Below are 20,757 nucleotides of genomic sequence, written 5' to 3'. Positions count from 1 at the left end.
TGTAGTTTAAACTTTTCCTCTGAATTTGTGCAAAAACATTCAGTAAAATCCACATTCTTCATCAGTGATTTGGGAGTGGGATTAGTTGCTGTCATTTCTTTATTTTAAAATATCAACAACATTGAAGCTGGTCTAAGGGTAGGAGCTAAGTAAGAGCTGGACCGCCCCAAAGAAGCCCAGTATACTGAGGTTACAGGTGCATCACTGGATGCACCACAGATGTTGGATAAAAGCAATTTCCCTGACCTTCTATGTCTTTCTCTGCCTGGGGGGCAGGAATCTCCTTCAGACCACAAAGCATTATTGTATTACATCTGTACATTTGAGGGTGTCTGCATAGTTTCTTGTCCCTTTCTCCTATTCTTAGACATAGAGAATGTCTCTTTGTACTATAGCCTTATTAATACCATGTGACTCTCCACCTCTTTGATCTATTTATATTAACATGTAGGTTTAGAGTTGCTTTTCTCAGGTCTTTGAAGAGTCTTAAACCGCAGAGGGAGGTGGAGCTATCACATTAGAAACTTCCTGCTTCAAAGAATATGAAAAAGAATGTGTGTGTGTATAACTGGATATATTATACATATATATATATATATATATATATATCAGAATCATTTTGCTGTAAACAGAAATTAACACAACACTGTAAATCAACTATACTTCAATATAATAAATTTTAAAAAAGAAATTTCCTGTTCCAGGTGCTTCTGAGGCTTTTGTAGAACTACAGTGGCTCTCATTAAGATCTCACAGGACTCCCCAGGTGGTCCAGTGGCTAAGACTCTGGGCTCCCAATGCAGGGGGACCAGGGTTTGATGGCTGGTCAGGGGACTAGATCTTGCATGCCGCAAGTAAAGATTCTGCATGCCACAACTGATAAAGAAAAAAGAGATGGATGATGGACAAGCTGGAATCAAGATTGCCAGGAGAAATATCAATAACCTCAGATACGCAGATGATACCACCCTTATGGCAGAAAGTGAAGAAGAACTGAAGAGCCCCTTGATGAAAGTGAAAGAGGAGAGTGAAAAAGTTGGCTTAAAACTCAACATTCAAAAAACTAAGATCATGGCATCCGGTGCCATCACTGCGTGGCAAATAGATGGGGAAACAATGGAAACAGTGACAGACTTTATTTTCTTGGGCTCCAAAAATCACTGCAGATGGTGACTGCAGCCATGAAATTAAAAGACGCTTGCTCCTTGGAAGAAAGGCTATGAACAACCCAGCCAGTGTATTAAAAAGCAGAGACATTACTTTGCTGACAAAGGTCTGTCTAGTCAAAGCTATGGCTTTTCCAGTAGTCATGTATGGATGTGAGAGTTGGAATATAAAGAAAGCTGAGCACCAAAGAATTGATGCTTTTGAACTGTGGTGTTGGAGAAGACTGTTGAGAGTCCCTTGGACTGCAAGGAGATCCAACCAGTCCATCCTAAAGGAAATCAGTCCTGAATATTCATTGGAAGGACTGATGCTGAAGCTGAAGCTGCAATACTCTGGCCACCTGATGTGAAGAACTGACTTCTTGGAAAAGACCCTGATGCTGGGCAAGATTGAAGGCAGGAGGAGAAGGGGATGACAGAGGATGAGATGGTTGGATGGCATCACCAACTGAATGGACACGAGTTTGAGCAATCTCCAGGAGTTGGTGATAGACAGGGAAGCCTGACGTGCTGCAGCCCATGGGGTCGAAAAGAGTCGGACACGACTGAGCGACTGAACTGAACTGAACTGAATGCCACAACTGAAAAAGAAAAAAAAGATCATGCATGCAGCAACTAAAATAACCTGCATCTCGAAACAAAGATTGTGCCACAAGTAAGACCCGGCACAGTAAAAAAACAAAAGACCTTACGTAGCTGACAGTGACTGCTATCAGAGCGCTTACCAAACATGATGTAATACTCTGATTCTGAATGCATATCCTGCTGGTTCAGGGTGTCAGGAAAGAGTTTCACACACCCACCACCGCAATCAATGCCTTGCTCATGTTTTACCGAAAACTGAACCACCAAGGTCTCGTTCTCATTGCTGAATGGCTTAAATCTGGTTGAGAGGGCATAAAACTTAGCATCTTCGCTGGTTTGGAGACCTGAGAGCAGAGAGCACAGAATCTTCAGACTTCAGTACCCTAAGAGCAGCCACAGAAACCAAGCACTTGGTCTTACCAATTTCTGGTACCTTCTTACACACCTGCTGCATGCCAGGTACCGTCGTGGCTGCTTTACACACATTATTTTATTCAAGCCTCAGAGCAATTCTGCAAAACAGGTACTATCTTCACTTTTACAAATTAGGAGTCTGAGTCATGGGGAGGTGAAGTGAGCTGCCTAGGACCACATAGCTAGTAAGGAACTAAACTGGGATTTTTAAGCCATGTTTGACTGATTCTTTCTTTTTTTCAGCATACCATACTGCCTCTGATTTACAAGAGATACTTAAATACTGTTCTGAAGTTTTACAGAACATGGGGTTTCTACAGAGACCCCATGGGTGGCCAGAATCAGGCTTTGGTGTGCACAACTGCTGTGATAAGAAGAGGCCCAGCATGGCCTCTTAGAGTAAATAGTAATCATTGCTAACACCTATTGGACACTTCCTCATTACCATGTAGTATGTTTCATTCATGTGTGTTACCACTCATAATCCTCATAAAAACTCTATGAGGTGGGCCTTACTAATATCTCTACCTTATTATGAAATCACTAAAGCGATTTTATTTGTCCAAAATCATACAATCAGTCTACTTAATTTCAGAGCCCCTAACCTGAGACTTTATCTCCCCATCCGGACAATACTGGAGCTATAAGGGGTATTAGAGCCTTTGTAGTCTAACTACATTGCTTTATAAATGAGAAAGCCAAGCTCCAGAGAGGGAAAGTGACTAATCTAAGATCATATATTTACAAGTAACATACACATAAGCCAGTGTCCAGACCTCCAAGCTAGTGGTCTTTTCATTACTCCAAGCTGCTGCCCATCTTTCTGGTTATGACTCTGTCACTTTAACTCTGAGCTTCAGCTTCCTCATCAGCAAAATGTAGATAATTAATCATACTCCAGAGGGTTCTCTTGAAAGTCAAATGGGTAAGAGATGTAAGAAGCACTTTGTAAACTGTCAATATAAAATGCAAGGGACTATCATTATTCATGACTGATGAGGGTCCTTCCTTTACGATCCCACAACTCTTGGTACCTCCCTGGATCACATTATGTTGCAGTTAAGCTTATTTCAGTCTCTTTGAATAATTTTTAAACTCCTGGATTGCAGAGGCCTCTTTAACATAAAGATCTAGGACAAGGTCCGACATAGAGGAAATGCTCAATAAATATGTGTTAAATCGCACAGAAGGATCACAGGTCCTGATTCAGATGTCTCTTGAGCATCTATTGTACACTAGGCTTTGTGCTAAGCACTTTCATGTCTGATATTGCATTAAGAGCTGTCTATATTTTAAAGCATACACTTAGACTTAAGACTTCACCTGTGCTCGCTTCGGCAGCACATATACTAAAATTGGAGCAATACAGAGAAGATTAGCATGGCCCCTGTGCAAGGATGACACGCAAATTCGTGAAGCGTTCCATATTTTAGCCTCCAACTAATAAAAATAAATGGAAAAAAAAAAAAAAAAAGACTTCACCTGTGGTCCAGTGGTTAAGAATCCACACCCCCCTTCCAAAAGAAGAATCTGCCTCCCAATGCAGGGGTGACAGGTTTAATCCCTGGTCTGGGAACTAAGATCCCACATGCTGCAGGGCAATTAGGCCTGTGTGCTACAACTAGAGAGCCCTCATACTGCAACAAGAGAAACAATTAGAGAAATGTGTGCCGCAACCAGAGAAAGCCCACCGGCCATAGTGAAGAGCCTGCACGCTGTAACAAAAACCCAGCGCAGCTGAAAAAAAAGTGAAGTTGATGCTTATTTCCCCAAAGACCTCAGGAAGGCCAGAATAGTCAGAGAAGGCTTCATGGAGGAGGCATGGGCACAAAGGCAAGAGTACTAAACCCATGGGCAGAAGACCAATCCTTGAATCTCCACTCTACTGGATGTAGCTGTGTAGCCATGTGATTTCCCCGCTCTCCAAGCCTCGTTTGTATCCAGAACCCTTTTAGACAACCAGGGGGCATCTAATGAACCTGAATAGGATGAGATATGGGGCAACAACCAAGAAGTCAAGCTGAGAGGAGGTGGGTGGCTGTGCACACTGCCCTCAAGAGTCCCTCAGACAGTCTCTCTGTTCTCTCTCTGGAAACAATTTTCCAGAGTGGATTTAAATGAAATTTTAAAATGTACAAGCCAATTGGTAATTCTCTCCTTTAATAAACATGAAAATGAGATTCACAGTAGTATCCAGGAGAGAGAAGATGGGAAATCACTCCAGAGGATAATCAATGGATTCTATTTATAGGACAAAAGCTTTCTCAGACAAAAAAAAAAAGAAAGACTTTGCCTAGCGTCCCCCTTCCCTCATAAAACATTATGAGGTTCTTACAGCAGCCCTGCCTAATGAATGGTAGATGATGATTAGTATCTCCATCTAATATCAAAGCTCAGAGAAGTGAAAAGACTTGCCCAAATTATGCAGCTAGCAAGTCATGGCCCTAGGTCTGTCTGCTCAATTCTCCATCGTAGCAAGCAGCTCTGGGGGAGAGCAGTATTGGGGGCTTATATAATGCTGTCCCTTTTTTCAAGTGCAGAGAGTTAAATTTAAAAAAGCTTAGGATTGGGGAAAGCAGTATAGTCCTGGGTAATGAACACAGTCTGGTGTCAGATTTAGAATCAAGTCTCAGCTTCACCTCTTGCCAGCTGTGAATATAGCGTTGGGCAAATCGCTCAACCTCTCTGTGGGCCTCTGCAAAATTGGGAACCTAATAGTAACCTTCTCAATGGCGTTGTTAGGAAGATTAATGGGGTAATGTGTCTAAGGACTTAGTTTTAAATACCTGTTATTCAATAAATACATTATTTTTGCAGAGACTTTTCTCCACTTACCACTTCTTTTTATACTAAGAAAAAAAAGTAAGTTGATAATCATGAATAAAAACAGTTGTATCGAAGTCAGAACTTTCCCAATGAATTAGTATATTTCTGGATTCTTGTAATTACCTTTATCCTTTTCTTTGTCTCCATAAAACTTTCCTGCAGTGAGCTGAAATTTGCCATAAATGACCCATGTTTAGATTCCATCCATTGTTTTTTCCATCCATCTATGGGATTAAAGAAGAAAAAAAGCAGCGTATAGAAATGGTTTGTGTATTTTAAAGACAATGAAATTCAGCCAAGGTTGATCAAGTCTTATGAAGACAGTAACGGGCTATCAGAAGGTAACTCCAATATTCCTGTAAACCCCCTCACTATCTGATGCCTGAACCCACTATTCATGTACTGTTATGTAGTTAGTGCTCCATTAATGCTCTAACACACCCTCCCCTATGAAAGTCAAATTACGAAAATCATTACAGGAATGTTTGGTAAAGTACCTTTATGGTTGAGGGACTGAGTGCTTATACATATTTATGTCTAGTATAATAATAAAATTAGCTTACCAAGTAAAGAGATTAGCAATGTCATTTTATACTTCTTGAATTAGTAATGATGATATTGAACAATCAATTTCCCTTTACCTTTTTTATTGCTTAAACTTTTTAGACTCTCCTCTGCAGTTTCAAGGAGATGCTGATAAATTTGTTTTGCTTTGGCATAGATGGCATACAGACAAAGAAGCATTCTTTTGGGAGCCGGCACTCCTTCCAAACATTCAGTGCCTGTCTGATTTTATGCCTCAGAATTGCTGACTCCCACTTCTTGGACCCACCACGATCTCAGAGTCATGGGGCAATTTGGCAGCTTAAGATGAAAGAGGCCTTGAGGGTGGCTTTCATTTTATCTCCTTCCTGCAGCTGAGTCAGTCTTTCTCAGATACCACTACCTGATATCCAGGATTATTGCCTTAGCTCTGCCCATGAAAGGCCCATTTCAACATACATCCAATAATACCACCTTGAGTGGCTCTCTTGCCTCCTATTACTGAAGTCTAAAAACAAACTTCCTCAATGGTAAAGAATCCGTCTGCCAATGCAGAAGTTGCACTGAGACATGGGTTCGATTCCTGGGTCAGGAAGATCCCCTGGAGGGGGACATGGCAATGCACTCCAGTATTGTTGCCTGGAGAATCCCATGGACAGAGGAGCCTGGCGGGCTACAGTCCATGGGGTCGCAGAGTTGGACATGACTGATCACACACACAACAACCTCCCTTCTTGAGGCCTAGGGGCTTGCTTTCTCTTTTGTCTTCCCTTGTTGCTCCTAAGATCTCAGTGTTAGGCCAGAAAATGTCAGTGACCACCTCATCCATCAATCCAAGGGAGGGACCCCAGAAGGTTCTTTCTGCCTCAAGTTGCTGTGGCTTGAAAGAAGCAGGTCCTGCTTCCTTGACCATAGCTGACCCAATGAAGGATAAGAATTGATGTCAAAGTCAAAAGATTTGTTATTATGTGTTAGACTTTTACATGGCTCACTAAAAATTTCTCTTCATATACTCCCATGGATGATGCTTTAAAATAGGTATTATTAGTTCCTTTTTTTCATTTAGTAAGTGGCAGACCTGAGATTTGAATTTACATCTGTCTGATTTCAAACCTCTCCTCTCTTCTAGGAGAGGGAGATGTAGGGAAAAGTGCTATGAAGAAAAAAAACTTGTATAATCATAATAATAGCTACTGTTTAGTAACTACATGTCAAGCATTGTACAGAGGGCCTTACATGCATTATCTCATTGTAGTCTCATAACTGGGGCTTCCCTGGTGGCTCAGATGGTAAAGAATCCACCTGCAATGCAGGAGACACAAGTTCAAGATGTGGGTTCAATCCTTGGGTGGGGAAGATCCCATGGAGAAGGAAATGGCAATCCACTCCAGTATTCTTGCCTGGAAAATCCCATGGACAGAGGATCCTGGTGGGCTACAGTCCATGGGGTCATAAGAGTCAGACACAACTTAGTGACTAAATCACCACCACCACAGTCTCATAATAGCTCTATTACAAATGTTCTATTTTTTCCCCAATTCAAAAGATGAAGAGAGTGAAGCTCAGATATTTGACCAAGAACCAAGTCTGTAAGTTAAGTGAGGTAAGCAGGGTTTGACCCAGGCCTTTGTAACATCAGAATCTGTACTTTTGGGACTTCCTTGGTGGGCCAGTGGCTAAGGCTCTGCGCTCCCAATGCAGGGGCTCTGGGTTCAATCCTTGATCAAGGAACTAGATCCCATATATTGCGACTAAGGGTTCACATGCCACAAGTAAAGATCCTGCATGCCACAATAAAGATTGAAGATCCAGGTGCCACAACTAAGAGCTGGTGCTGCCAAATAAATAAATAATTTTTTAAAAACTTGGTACTTTTAATTACTATACTCTATGACTTCCATGAGGTCATGTATATGAAAAGCCTTTTATAACCTAAAGAGTATGCAGAAACTATGAGTCAATCATACTACTTTACAGTTCCTAAGTAATAAAGCTATTTGCGTATAATTTGAATATTGTCTCTGTTCCACTGGACTGATAAGTTTCATAACAATTTTACAAACTCTTGTGTCCCAGTATCTAGCACAGAGTAATTACGAAAACACTTTTTTGAATGACTGAATGGATGCATGGTCCTGCCTTTTGCCTATGCCATAAAATTCTCAGCCTTACAATTGGATTGATCCATTTATTAATACATTTGACAAATGTTAAGTGAGCCTGGCATTCATGTTGAAACAGTTGACAGCTTCGACCTTGAACTTTATGATTGAAGCGGTGAGAACAGAACTCAGGACTTCTTATCACTGATTATTTTTCTGGATGAACAATACTGATACAAATCAAACTTGTTTCAGTTTAGGATGTCCTCAAATAAGGAGTCTTTCTTGTTAGAAAAATAATGTCATAGGGTCAATTAAGATCCCATTTTAATGTTTTATACATTTCCTCTTAGCATCATAACATCTTAACATCATAAAAGGCTCAAGCCAGAATGTTCCTTGGTGGTCATTTAATCTGACCTCCTCATACTGTGTGTAGGGAAAATGAAGCCCAGAGAAAGAATGACTTGCTCTTGGACTCAGTTGCCAGTTACAGAGCTGAGACTAGAGCCCAGTTTTTCTGTGCTCTCATCACAGACTCATTATTCTTTCATTCAACAAATATTCCTCAAGCATCCATTTTGTTCCAGGCACCGGGGTACAAACTTGAGTCTTAAAAAGTTTCTCCAGGGACCTGTGAGCTTCAGGGAGCTCATAGTCTGAAGAGACAGACAAGTAAACAACTGCAATGCAGTGCAGTAAGGGCAGTGATAGAGGGAAGCACAGGACCATGACATTCAGAAAAGCGCTGACTACCCCCCAGAGTCAGGTAGATTTCAGAGAAGCCATGACTGAAGAAGAACTGAAAAGGCAGAAAAGATGAAGAGTGAGTGTTTCAAACAGAATGACTTGCATGTGTAAAGGCCTTGAGGCATGAAACAGCATGGTATTTCACGGGAAATGCAAGCAGTACTGTATGGTTCTGCAGGCCAGAGGAGCCAGATTAAGGAGAATTCTTTAACTGAGAACAGAAGAACAGTGTGTTTACCAAGGTTGGATGTTACCATTTTTTTTCCTCGCCAAATCTTTCATTCAAATTGTTCAAATATCTGTATGTACCCGGAAAGCCATCCAACAAAAAATAACAGGTGTTTGGGAGCAGGCACATCTAGCTGATAAATGCACATAATCACAGCCAAATCTGTAGAGATGCAGAACCAAGGAGGCCAAATAACTATGATTCTTCTACCAAATGAACTTAGTTCCTTAATGCACCCCCCCAAGGTGCCTGGCTGGTAGGGTCGTTCAATTCAAAAGACTGGACTTGGCACTTGCCTGGTGGTCCAGTGGTTAAGAATAGCCATGCAAAGCAGGGGACCCTGGTTCGATCCCTGGTCGGGGAATTAAGATTCCACATGTACAGAGCAACTGAACCCACTCGCTATAGCTAGAGAGTTTGAGCTCTGCAACTACTGAAGCCGGTGCCTTCTGGGACCTGCGTGCCATAACCAGAGAGTCCATGAGCCACAAAGAAAGATCCCACATGATGCAATGAAGATCATGCTGCAACTAAGATTCAATGCAACCAAATAAATCAATACATAAAAATTTTAAAAAGACTGGGCTAGAGATTCATTCCAGCAGTATCTTTACCTCTTTGAGATTCAGTTTATTCAGCTACAGAAAGGATTTACCTAACTCATAGTTTCTGGGAGAATTAAATGAAATAGCATGCAACACAGCATTAGGCACATCGTAAATGCTCAGTAAATACTACTTGAAACCGGATCTGTATATATGTGTATGTGTTTACAAAGATATACACACCAAAGGTAGAGAGAGAAATATTTTCAGCCTTGAGAATAAAAGTTGTACCTTCCCCAGCACCTAGTCCTAAGCCTGGAACAATAGGCCCTTCAGAAAATGCTTGCATAACTAGATAAAAATACACATTTGCTGCATTTATTCAACATTGTGAGATTATATTTTGCAGAAGAGAATTTGCTAGATAAACTAAAGCATATCTCTTCAGGGGCCAACATTTTCTCTACCACTTTCACTGGAAAAGTTTTGCAGACATTTGTAAAAGACTCTGATCCCTTATGCAGAGAATCATAAACAAAACTTAAAGTTTCTTGAAGACTCATGCACTGTATGAAGCTGTAATGTGCAGTGAAAGTGTGGGTTTGTTTTGAAATTTTTCTGTCTCCACTGTTCCTATTCAGCTATGAGCACTTACTTCTCCCTGAGGTCAATGTGTTTGCCTCTAGTGATCAATCTACCCAGCTGTTATGAAACCAGTGGACCTACGTCCCACTTACTTGCCTGCCATCTTACCTGTTCAATTCTTTTCGTTTCTTTCTGTCTGCCAGTCTATCTGCATGTCTGCCAAGTAGACCATAGTCACTCAGATATTTATCAACTAGTAAAAAGCCTTGTAGGGTGGTAAGTAGCACTGAATAAGAATCTTGGGTCAGTCATTTTTCTGAATCTGTGCATATTTAAATTCTTTAAGGAAAGAAACACTGTACACATAGTAGGTGCTCAATGAAAGCTTGCTGAATGATAGATTGGCATGAGGACCAGGTAGCACAGTGGTAAAGTGTCTGCCTGCCAATGCAGGAGATGCAAGAGACATGGGTTCAATCCCTGGGTTGGGAAGATCCCGAGTAGGAAATGGCAACCCACTCCAGTATTCTTGCCTGCAAAATTCCATGGACTGAAGCCTGGTGAGCTACAGTCCATGGGGTTGCAAAAAGTCGGACACAGCTGAGCACACACACACACACGCACACACACACACACACACACACTAATTATTATTAATTAATATCATGATTATGATCAGTAAAACCATTAAAATTATTACTTTTGCTGTCATTGAATGGGTTCTTGTAGTGGGTGCCTCATTCATTTCGTAGGCTGCCATTTCTAATCAAGTATACTCTAAGAAGCACATATTGGAGAAGGAAATGGCAACCCATTCCAGTATTCTTGCCTGGAGAATCCCAGGGACGGAGGAACCTAGTGGGCTGCCGTCTATGTGGTCGCACAGAGTTGGCCACAACTGAAGCGACTTAGCAGTGGCAGCAGCAATAAGCACATGATAGTCAAGTTTGCCAAGAAAGTGAGCATTAAACAATAGCCTATATGTTTGAAGTAGGATAGAATACAAGCCCTTCATTTAAATATTTGTAGGGAACCTATCCTGTGCCAGTGTGAATGCTAGATGCCAGGCTACAAACAAGATATAATCCCTCAAAGAGCTCAGTGTCTGATTAGAAAGACAAGAAAATAAAGCATCTGCTTTTCTTATTTTATTGTTCTTGAATTATCAAAGTAAATACTGTAGAAAATGTAGAAAACCCAGAGGAAGCAAATAAGCAGTAAAAACATACAACCATGATCTACCTCCCAAAGATGACCACTGTCAACATTTTTATATATTTCCCTCCAGCTTATTTTTTCCTGTATGTGAACAATGGCTCCTGCTCTTGCTTTCACATCCCTGCAGCCCCTGGAGAGATCCCTGCCATCAGTTTGTACTTGAGACCTGGAAAGTCCAGCTGGATCAGGCCTCTTGGGTTTGGGCATCTGTCCAGAGCGATTCTTCCTCAGGCCCAGCTTGTCTGAGTATCCACGATCTACAGATGGTCCCAATAGCTTATCAGTCAGAGGCCCGAGCAGCAGGCTGTTCCTCAGCCCTGCTGGGCTGTCCTCAGAAAGTCTGAGCCAGCTGGACACAGAGGTCCTTTGTCTCAGGACGTCTTTCCAGCCAAGTTTTCATGGTCAAGTCTGAGAGCTGATAGAATTAACATTCACTTGTCGTGCACACACACACACACACACACACACATATCTTGTGACTTCTGCACCATTCAGTGACTTCTGTACCTCATGTGAATTCCAGTTTCTTTCTGTCTGATTTTGTACTTTGACAATGGCCATTGCTGTTACCATTAGCCCTCCTGTCACCTGTCACACCTGTTTGTATCACTAATTCAATGATTCCCCAATTCAATCAACTGCAATTCCTGCACATTTTAATGTGTCCCTTTTTAACACAAAGCCTGAGATTTCCAAAGTTCGTGTTGTCCCTGGGGCCACTGGTATTATTACCTGTTGACTAACTGGCCAACTGACACTTCACAGCCTGCAGCAAGGGCCAGTACATCCTTTATGCAGGCAAGAGACCTCGGTTCAAAAAACATCTCTGCCACTGACTCACTGTGTGACTTTGGGAAAACTACATCTCCTCTCTGGGTCTCAGCTTCCCTATCTGTAGAATGATAGGGTTGAATTCTAAACACCCTTTACTTGATGAGGCCTGGAATAGTCTGGAGAAAGAGCAGAAAGAAAGGAGCCTGAGTCAAACTTTGCCATAGTTCATAATTGGCCCTGCCATATTATATCCTCTCTCTGGACCTCAGTTTTCCCATCTGTAAATGAGAAATAGGAAACTATTTGGAATTAGATGAGTATTCAGGGCCCTTTCAGTTCAGACATTCAAAGGATATAAGCTTTGCTTTCCTGGGGTTGCTAGGCACTACTTAAAATGTGAGCTAGAACACCTTCCACTTACTAGATTCATGGGAGGAAGGGGGGTGGGGAATAGGAGTAATACAAGAATAATCAGTTTTGATATTACACAATCCTAGGTTCAAATCCTGACTTTGCCACTTAATAGCTGTGTGACATCAGACAAATTATGCAACTTTTCTGAGCTTCAGTTATGTTATATGTAGACTAGGAAAATAATAACTACTTTACAGAGTGGAGGTGAGAATTGGAGTGTGATTAGAGAACTATCATGCCTAGTGAGTAAAATTGGGCTTAATAAAGGTTACTTAAGGCATAGATACTATTAGCTGTAAAAACAAGGGTTCAAAAGGTGGAAATTCAGTTCTATAAAGAAATGAAAAGACAGATCAATTCTCTTAATTTTTAATAGTTTTTAATTAAAAGAGTAACACAAGTCATTATAGAAAGTAAAAAAAAATTAAAGTCATCTGAAATTCCATTATTTACCATTTATATTTTTGGTGTATTTTCATCTAATCCTTTCCTCTGTGCATGAATATATTTTACACAGTGACCACATATGCCTTATATGTAATTTTGTACCTTTTACAACTAAACTTAGATCTTAAACATTTCCCCATGATACTATAAACTTTCCAAACATTCTATGAATGTATCATATTTCACTTCATTGTGCCCCTACTGTTGGATATTTAGGTTTGCTTCAAATGTTTCCAATTATTAATAACACACCCTATCTCCACTGATCTTCACATCCATTCTTTAGCCATCTGCCCCTGCATTCACGTCTTGGACCTTATTGTGACCAGAAACTACTCCATCTCTGAGATCTCAAGCCCAGACTCTCCGCCTCTGACTGTGGCTTCCTATCCTCCACTTCTCACACTCTGTTACTTAAAGTACACCTGTTCTTTGATCCCCTCCATTTTTTTTCAGTCACTGGCTCCTTCCTAATTCTCATGGTCCATCCTTCCTCCCTCCATCCTGCCTTCTTGTATGAGCCAGGCACTGTACCAAGTGCAGGGGTTGTAAAGTTGTAGGTGTGAATCCATCAACTTGCTGACTCTCTTGCCTACTGCCTTTCTGCAAAAGCTCCGTCTGTGTCATCCAAACCTTTCACCTTCACTTTCACTTTGCATCCCAAATTACTTTCTTGAGCCTTACACAACTTCCTCTCTCAGCCACAGTTCTCAAAACATAGTTCATGACTGTCTTTTTCATTTCCCAGGTCTTCATCTGCCCCTCAACCTACCATAGCAGCCTTCCACCCCCAGCACTCCTCTGAGTCATGGAATTGGTCTCCAAACTTCAAAATACAATGAATGCTTTCCAGAATTTGCCTTATTTGGCCTCCAAACCACTTTTGACACTAGCTGTGTAACCTTGGGTGAGTCACTCAACCTCTTTGAACTTCAGTTTCCTCACCAGTGAAAGAGAGATAATAGCATCTTTCTGAAAGAACTGTTGAGAGAGTCAATAAAATAAGACATAGAGAAAAAAATCCACTGCTATACAGTGGACATCAAACAAAAATTAAGTTCTGACGTAGTGTTGTTTCCTTGGTCCCTGACAATCAGGAAAGGTTTGCCTTGGCTAGTATAAGCATTCTCTTCTCTTGAAAAGGATCATTTCCCAGTACAATTCATTAATTCTTTCAAAAAAAAATTTTTTTTTGAGCACCTGCTATGTGCTTGTTCTAGGGGTTATAGATACAGCAATGAACATAACAGAGAAGCACTGCGTGTTCTCAGGAAGCAAATAAAATGGTGAGGAGAGGAAGAGAGACAATCAATAAACATATAAACAAGAAATGAATCAACACTGAAAAGTATTATAAAACATTAAGCATGCAAAAGTTCATGAGGGAACTTTTAGGGGTGATGAAAATATTCTATATATTAATTGTGGTGGTGGTCACATAGGTGTACATATATTTCAAAATCCAATGAATAATACACTTCAAATGAGTATTTTATATATATAAATGATATCTCAAAAAGGTTGATTTAAAAAATTAAATCAGGACTTCCCTGGCAGTACAGAGCTTAAGACCCTGCCCTTCCACTGTAGGGAACTAAGATCCCACATGCCATGTGGCGTGGCCAAAAAAAAAAAATATATTGAATCATACAAAAGGATAGATATATATGTGTATGTGTCTAAGTTCAGTTCAACCATTCAATAATTCTTTAGTAGGCACTTGTCTAAGTCAGGCACTGACTTTGACACTGGAAACAGGAGAATCAGGTAAATAGACAAACATAGACTGTTTACTGACTAACACAAAGGAAGCAGAGAGGTTAAGGGACTTAGTGGAGGCCTCAGCAAGGCTTCCTGCAGAAGGTGACAACAGGCAGAGCAGACTTTTCTACAGATACAGTATTGAATTTTATTCATGATTGATTGTCTTAGGGTTTGAGACTTGCAGCCCCTTTTTCTTTGATTCCAAGGATTATTTCAGCTGACTCATTGGAAAAGACCCTGATGCTGGGAAATATTGACGGCAGGAGGAGAAGGGGACAACAAAAGACGAGATGGCTGGATGCCATCACCGACTCAATGGACATGAGTTTGAGCAAGCTCCAGGAGATGGACAGGGAAGCCTGGTGTGCAGCAGTCCATGGGATCCAGTCCAAGGAGTCAGACACGACTGAGCGGCTGAATAACATTTCATAAATATCTGTTGATAACATCCTTCAGAATTTTACTTTTGCCACACAGGGCAAGTTCAGTCCTTGGGGAGGTGACTGCCCATCTGGGAATATTCTCCATTTTCCAACATGAGAAACTGTGGTGTGGGTAAAGCCATCCCAGGCAGGCAGGGTGGGGATGGGGGAGATTAAGAGTCAGAAGTTCAGCCTCTCAGGGTTCAACACAAAGGATAGCTGAGGTCGGTCAGAAAATGGGAGACCACCAACCTACACTTGGAAGGGGCTTATGCCTTGTCAAAAGGTGCCCACAGCAAGTCAGTGAAGCTGAGGGCTTCATGCAGCTCATCCTTCAGCCAACTCCTAAACCTATCTCCTGTATGCCCCTTCCCCTATCTCTCCATGACCCCCTCCGCAAAGCAGGCCTCTCCACTTTTCACCAGGATAACTATAGCCCCCCAGATGGCTCTGTTTTTAGTTTGTTTTGGGGGTATTTTTGTCTCCAGTCTCAACTTTGGTCAGTTTCATAGTACATTCTCCACATTTTTTGCTGAAGTGCTCTTTCTAATACGAGGGCCAGATCTTGCTTCTCCCTCTTGCGTTCTTCTCTGGCTCCCCCTGCTTACAACCAAAAGCCAGGTTCCTTAGGCCCTGCCTGCTTGCCAGCCTCCCTTTAACCACTCTCTCCTTCACACTTCCCAGTTTCCTGAAGACACCACTGCTGACTGTGTCATAACTGGGAATCTTTGTCGTTGCTGTTCTTCTTGCCTGGTACACCCTTCTCTCCATCCCCACCCATCTGATAAATTCTTACTCATTCTTGAAAACCCTACTTCGGTTTCACCTTCTCTCTGATTCTTTCCTATCTAGTATGCTTGTCTGGGCTTATTTATTCTTTCCTCTGCACTATCTCTGCGGCTTATTCTCAATACAACATTACTTGTATCACACGTTAGGGAATTGAAAACCAGAAAGAGGAAAGGGCTTATGCATGCTTTCAAGGTGGAATGTAGTACTCAAATCCTGATTCCTAGATGAGAGCCCTATCCACTGCACCCTCAAAGAATTAATTATATTTTACACACGTGCGCACACACACACACACAGAGAATACTTTGTGGACTAAAACACAGTACCATTGGACATCTGTCCTTAGGTAAATAAGCTCTACCGTAATTCTCTGATGTTCCTGAGACATTCCAGGGAGGAAAGGGAGAACTCCCAGATCCTCTGAGCTCTGATATTCTATGAAACACACAAAATTTTACTATCACAATTAGTGCTCACATTTTCCCTCCAGAGTTCACTAGTGTTTTTAGGATGACAGGAAGGGAACAAGCATTTATTGCACATCTTCTCCCATCCAAGTGCTAACTAGGCCCGACCCTGCTTAGCTTCCGAGATCAGACGAGATCGGGCGCGTTCAGGGTGGTATGGCCGTAGACTTATTGCACATCCTCTATATACAAGGGGCAATGCTTTACAGGCCTTATCTCACTGAATTCTCAGAACAATTTTTGCAAGGTGTCTTTGGCTGTCCTCATTTCATAGGCAAGGAAATTAATTTGTAGACAGGGTAAACTACTAACCCAGGATCACAGAGCCAGGGAGGAAGGAGCTGAGATTTGAACTGTTCAAGGCTGGGGCAGGTGATTGAGGACGAGCAGGTAGGGTCCCGTCTACCTTCGCTCTCCCACGCCTTCCCATTCTATGGAGCCTCTTACCCCCATCTAGGAACTCCTCGCGCAGGTAGATCAGGCGCTGCGCCCGCGCCCCCAGCGCGCAGTAGCCAGCAGCAGTAGCAGCGCGACAGCCCTTTCATCTTGCAGAGGTTGGTGTCCTTACGCCCAAACCGGGAGAGCTGCTGTCCTAGACAGGTGTTACAGGCTCTGCCTGGGCCCTGGGGCGATGGCTGAGGTCACCCGCACCCCGCACCTGACTGTCTCGCATTTGCGGCCTCGGGGATGATAATGACTGCAGCCAAAGGTTAGGGACCACGCGCTGCGAGTGCTGGAGGACGGAGATGCGGGGAGGCCACTAAGTGTTGAGGGAGCTAGAGGGCAGGGTCCCTAAGGAGTGGGGGCGTGAGGAGCAGCTGAGGCTGGCCTCTGGGACCCTGAGAGCCTGCTCACTGTTGGTGCAGCCGGTTTCAAAGTGCTCTCACATGCTTCCTTCCATCATCCTTCTGACGGTCCATCCATCCTTCTACCCTCTTTCCATCATCCTTCTGACCTTGCATCCTTCTACCCCCTTTCCCTTTATTCATGTATCCTTCCTCCTATCTACCCATCCATCCACTGGGCTTATGCTGAACAATAACAGTATGAGATATGTCTAACAGAAACACCTAGGGAGGAAGGGAGCCCAGAAGAAGCTCTAAATCAGCATGAGATCTGAAGGAAGGCTTTCTGAAGTGGGTGATAAGGTGAACCAGGGAGGAAGAAATGGGGAGAGAGGAGCAAAAGGAATACTATATGCAAAGGCCCAGAAGAGGGAGAGACTTGTCACTTACTGTCACTTCTATCATAACCCAATACCATGTAATCGGTGTCATTTCCCTTGTTGCGAGGCTAGTGAAGCTCAAAGAGGGGGGAAAAGCACCAATATTAGTTGATCATCCTATTGTGTGCTAAGCACTGTGCCAAGAACTTACCACGCATTCTATCATCTGATCCTCATACTAAATGTATAAGGTGGGTGTTATCTTGTGAGACTTACCTTGTGGACTCTGAGAGACAAAATGACTTGCCAAGGTTACAGAAATGGGACAAGGACTAGAACTTAAGCCTTCTCATTCCAGGGCTTTCTCTGCACCTTTATTCAGTGATTCAGCTAGTCAGTATCTGTTTTTTCAGGTCTTACTATGTGCCAGGCACTGGGCTAGGTGCTGAGGATACAGTGGAGAATAAGGCTGACAATTCTCCTCCTCTCATGGGGCTCACTTTCTAGTTGGGGAGACAAAATCATTAAGGAAGCAAACGAATATCAATAATGATAGACATTTGAAAAAGTAACACAAGGTTATGACCTAGAGAGTTGGAGAGAGATGGCAGGAGGCTGATAGGAAGGGAGAGGGAAGGCAAGTCCTCCTCAAGAGGCGATACTGGTTGAGATATGAATGAAAAGCCTTGTACTAATCTGGAGACAAGTGTTCCAGGCAGAAGCAATATCAAAGGCAATGGCTCAGAGAAGGGGAATGAGGTGTCTTATTTCAACATTGGAAAGACAACCAACGTGGCTTGAGCAGAGTGAGCAAAGGGGACAATGTCAGGAGATGAGAAATCAAGGCTTGTAGGTCATGGGAAGAATTTATAAATGGTGCAATGGGAAACCTTAAAGGGAGTGACATTATTGGATTTATATTTTCAAAAGGTCACTTTCGTTGCTGTGGGCTAAGTTAAGGATGTCAACATAAAATCAGTTAAGGTTATTGAGTTCTCAGTTAAAATATCTAAATTTGGAGTTCATAGAAGAGATCCTAGATATAAATATAAGTTTGGGGTCATATAGGTGGCATTTTAGCCCATGTAGATAGAGGATTTTTTTTCTAAGAGGGAGAGGAGATTGGCCAAGAATCATGCAAGTACCCCAGGCCTGGAGAATTGCAACTCTGAGAGGTGGGCAGAGGAAATGGATGCAGCACAGTGGAAATTTGCTTTGTGACACAGGGAGCTCTGTCCAGTGCTCTGTGACAACCTGGAGGGGTGGGATGGGGTGGTAGATGGGAGGGAGGTTCAAGAGGGAGGGGACATATGTGTACCCATGGCTGATTCATGTTGATGTATGGCAGAAACCAACATAACATTGTAAAGCAATTATCTTCCAACTAAAAAGTAAAAAAAAAAAAAAAAATTTAAATCAAAGCATTAATCAGAATAGGAACTTGCACAGATTTACGGTATTTGTTGGCTTAAAAAAAAATAAAGAAGTGGAGGCAGCAAAGGAAACAATGACTGGCTCTTACAGAGCTTCAAAGAGATTCCCTTAGAATTCTCGATTTGTTAGCCATTGGCAGGGCTGTCTTCTCTTAAAGGTAGTGCCATAATTGCAATTCAGCTAACATTTCCTGATCATCTACTGCGGACGGGATGCTGTGCCAAGTTTTGGTGAGACAAAGCCAGCTAGGACCTAATTCTCAGCCTCCAGGAATTCTTGAGCCACCTGGAGAGACAGAACTTTAGGCAGATAACTTGGGAACTCGGGGGCCTGAGTTTGGCTCCCTAAAAAAGACAAGAATGGGAATTCCCTGACAGTACAGTGGTTAGGACTTCATGCCCTCACTGCCAGGGATCTGGGTTTAACCCCTGGTCAGGGAACTAAGATCCCATAAGCCAAGTAGAGTGGCCACACACACACACACACACACAAAACCAAAAAAAAAAAAAAACCAAAAAAACCAAGACGAGAGCAGCAAGAGCACAGAGTCATAAAGATGTGACAAACAGTGTCCAGTGGCTTTACTTGCATCATCTTATGCCATCCTTTCCAAAACAGTAACTATTGCAATCTCCACTTCACAGAAGAGGGAACTGAATCTTAAGGATAGTGGTAACTTGCCCAAGGATACACAGTTGACTGACTGTAAAGCCAGGTCTGTCTCACATTAGAGCCCAGTGCTTAATCATTCTTTAAAATTCTGTGACTCTCTGATAGGGCTGGAGCATTCCTGGGAAGATAGAGGGCCCAGAGAACAAGGCACAAGGAAATAAAATGAAAAGGTGGGAAGGGCCAAATTCAAGGTCTAGGCTTTGAATGCCAGCAGGAATTTGGATCTGGTTCTTCTGGGCAGGGTTTTTCAACCTCAATGCTGTTGATATCTGGGGCGAAATAATTCTTTGTTGTTGCGGGGAGTGGGTGTGGGGGAGGGGTGTCTCTCCTTCAAGTTGTAGGATATTTAGCAGTTTTTAGTCATTAAATATTGCTAGCACTTCTCCCTCCCCTACAGATGTGACAATTTAAAATATCTCCATGCGTGCTTAATTGTGTTTGACTCTGCAACCCATGGACTGTAGCCCACTAGGCTCCTCTGTCCATGGGCTTCCCCAGGCAAGAATATTGGAGTGAGTAGCCATTCCCTTCTCCAGGGGATCTTCCTGACCCAAGGATCGAACCTGCAACTCCTGCATTGCAGGCAGATTCTTTACCGTCTGAGCTAGCAGACATTGCCACATGTCCCTCTGGGGATTGTATGTAGAACTGGTCTCCAGTTGAGAATTGCTGCTCTAGGCACTGGTGGGGTTCAGAGTTTTGAACGGAATTTGAGATGATAAGTGCTAGGAGTGCACCCTTAACACTAATAACCTATACCATTATTATACTCAAAATCAATACCATTATTATACTTCCCTGGTCCAGGAAGCTCCCACATGTGAGAAATTATATTATGTTTCACTTCTGATAAATTGGAATCATCTGTATTACTTTGGTAACATTCCTGCAAACTCTGTTCTTTTTTTGTGAAACAAGTAGATTAAGTTAAACATGTGTTTCTCAAAGGCATTGTGCCTTCTTTGTTTGTATATCCTCAGTGCCTAACAGACTGAATGTGAAATGAATGGCTGTATTTTAAATTTTTATTATTTACATAATTGCATTTATCTTTAGGACATCATGCTGACATCAGAGATTTGGCAGAGGTCTGATATACACAGTATAAGATAAGCATCTTTGCAAGGAAAGAAAGCTGTCTTTTAATCTTTTGACCCTAAAATTCTACAAATTGATAAAATTCATAGACTTCATTTACAGGTTTATTTTCCAGATAGGTAGGCCCTTATGATTTTTTTGCGGCCTTCACAGAGTTTTCTTCAATCTGTAAGAATTTAGGACTTCCTAAATTGGTGGTGCAGTGGTTGGTGCAGTGGTTAAGAATCCGCCTGCCAATGCAGGGGACACGGGTTCCATCCCTGGTCCAGGAAGATCCCACACACCACTAAGCCTGTGTGCCACAACTACTTAGCCTGTGGTGTAGAGCCCATGAGTCACAACCAC

The 20,757-nt window shown here is 42.3% G+C and overlaps 1 protein-coding gene and 1 non-coding gene across 2 annotated transcripts in view; one reads left to right on the top strand and one right to left on the bottom strand.

Moving 5' to 3' along the window:
- The window catches only part of LOC122676804 (calreticulin-like), a 49,327-nt gene that overhangs the window by 17,127 nt on the left and 11,443 nt on the right, over positions 1-20,757 (bottom strand). Inside the window, 5 exon segments of the mRNA XM_043876372.1 lie at positions 1,892-2,095; positions 5,115-5,174; positions 5,177-5,215; positions 16,356-16,581; positions 16,702-16,803. Coding sequence (XP_043732307.1) covers positions 1,892-2,095; positions 5,115-5,174; positions 5,177-5,215; positions 16,356-16,581; positions 16,702-16,803 — 631 coding nt within the window.
- LOC122678464 lies at positions 3,491-3,597 on the top strand. Its single transcript, XR_006336136.1, has one exon. It is a non-coding gene; the product is annotated as a U6 spliceosomal RNA (small nuclear RNA).

Source organism: Cervus elaphus, chromosome 20, assembly GCF_910594005.1.
Source record: "Cervus elaphus chromosome 20, mCerEla1.1, whole genome shotgun sequence".
In the NCBI taxonomy this organism is placed as follows: domain Eukaryota; kingdom Metazoa; phylum Chordata; class Mammalia; order Artiodactyla; family Cervidae; genus Cervus; species Cervus elaphus.
The sequence above is the reverse complement of the archived record's forward strand: the minus strand, read 5'-3'. Positions and strand labels throughout refer to the sequence as shown.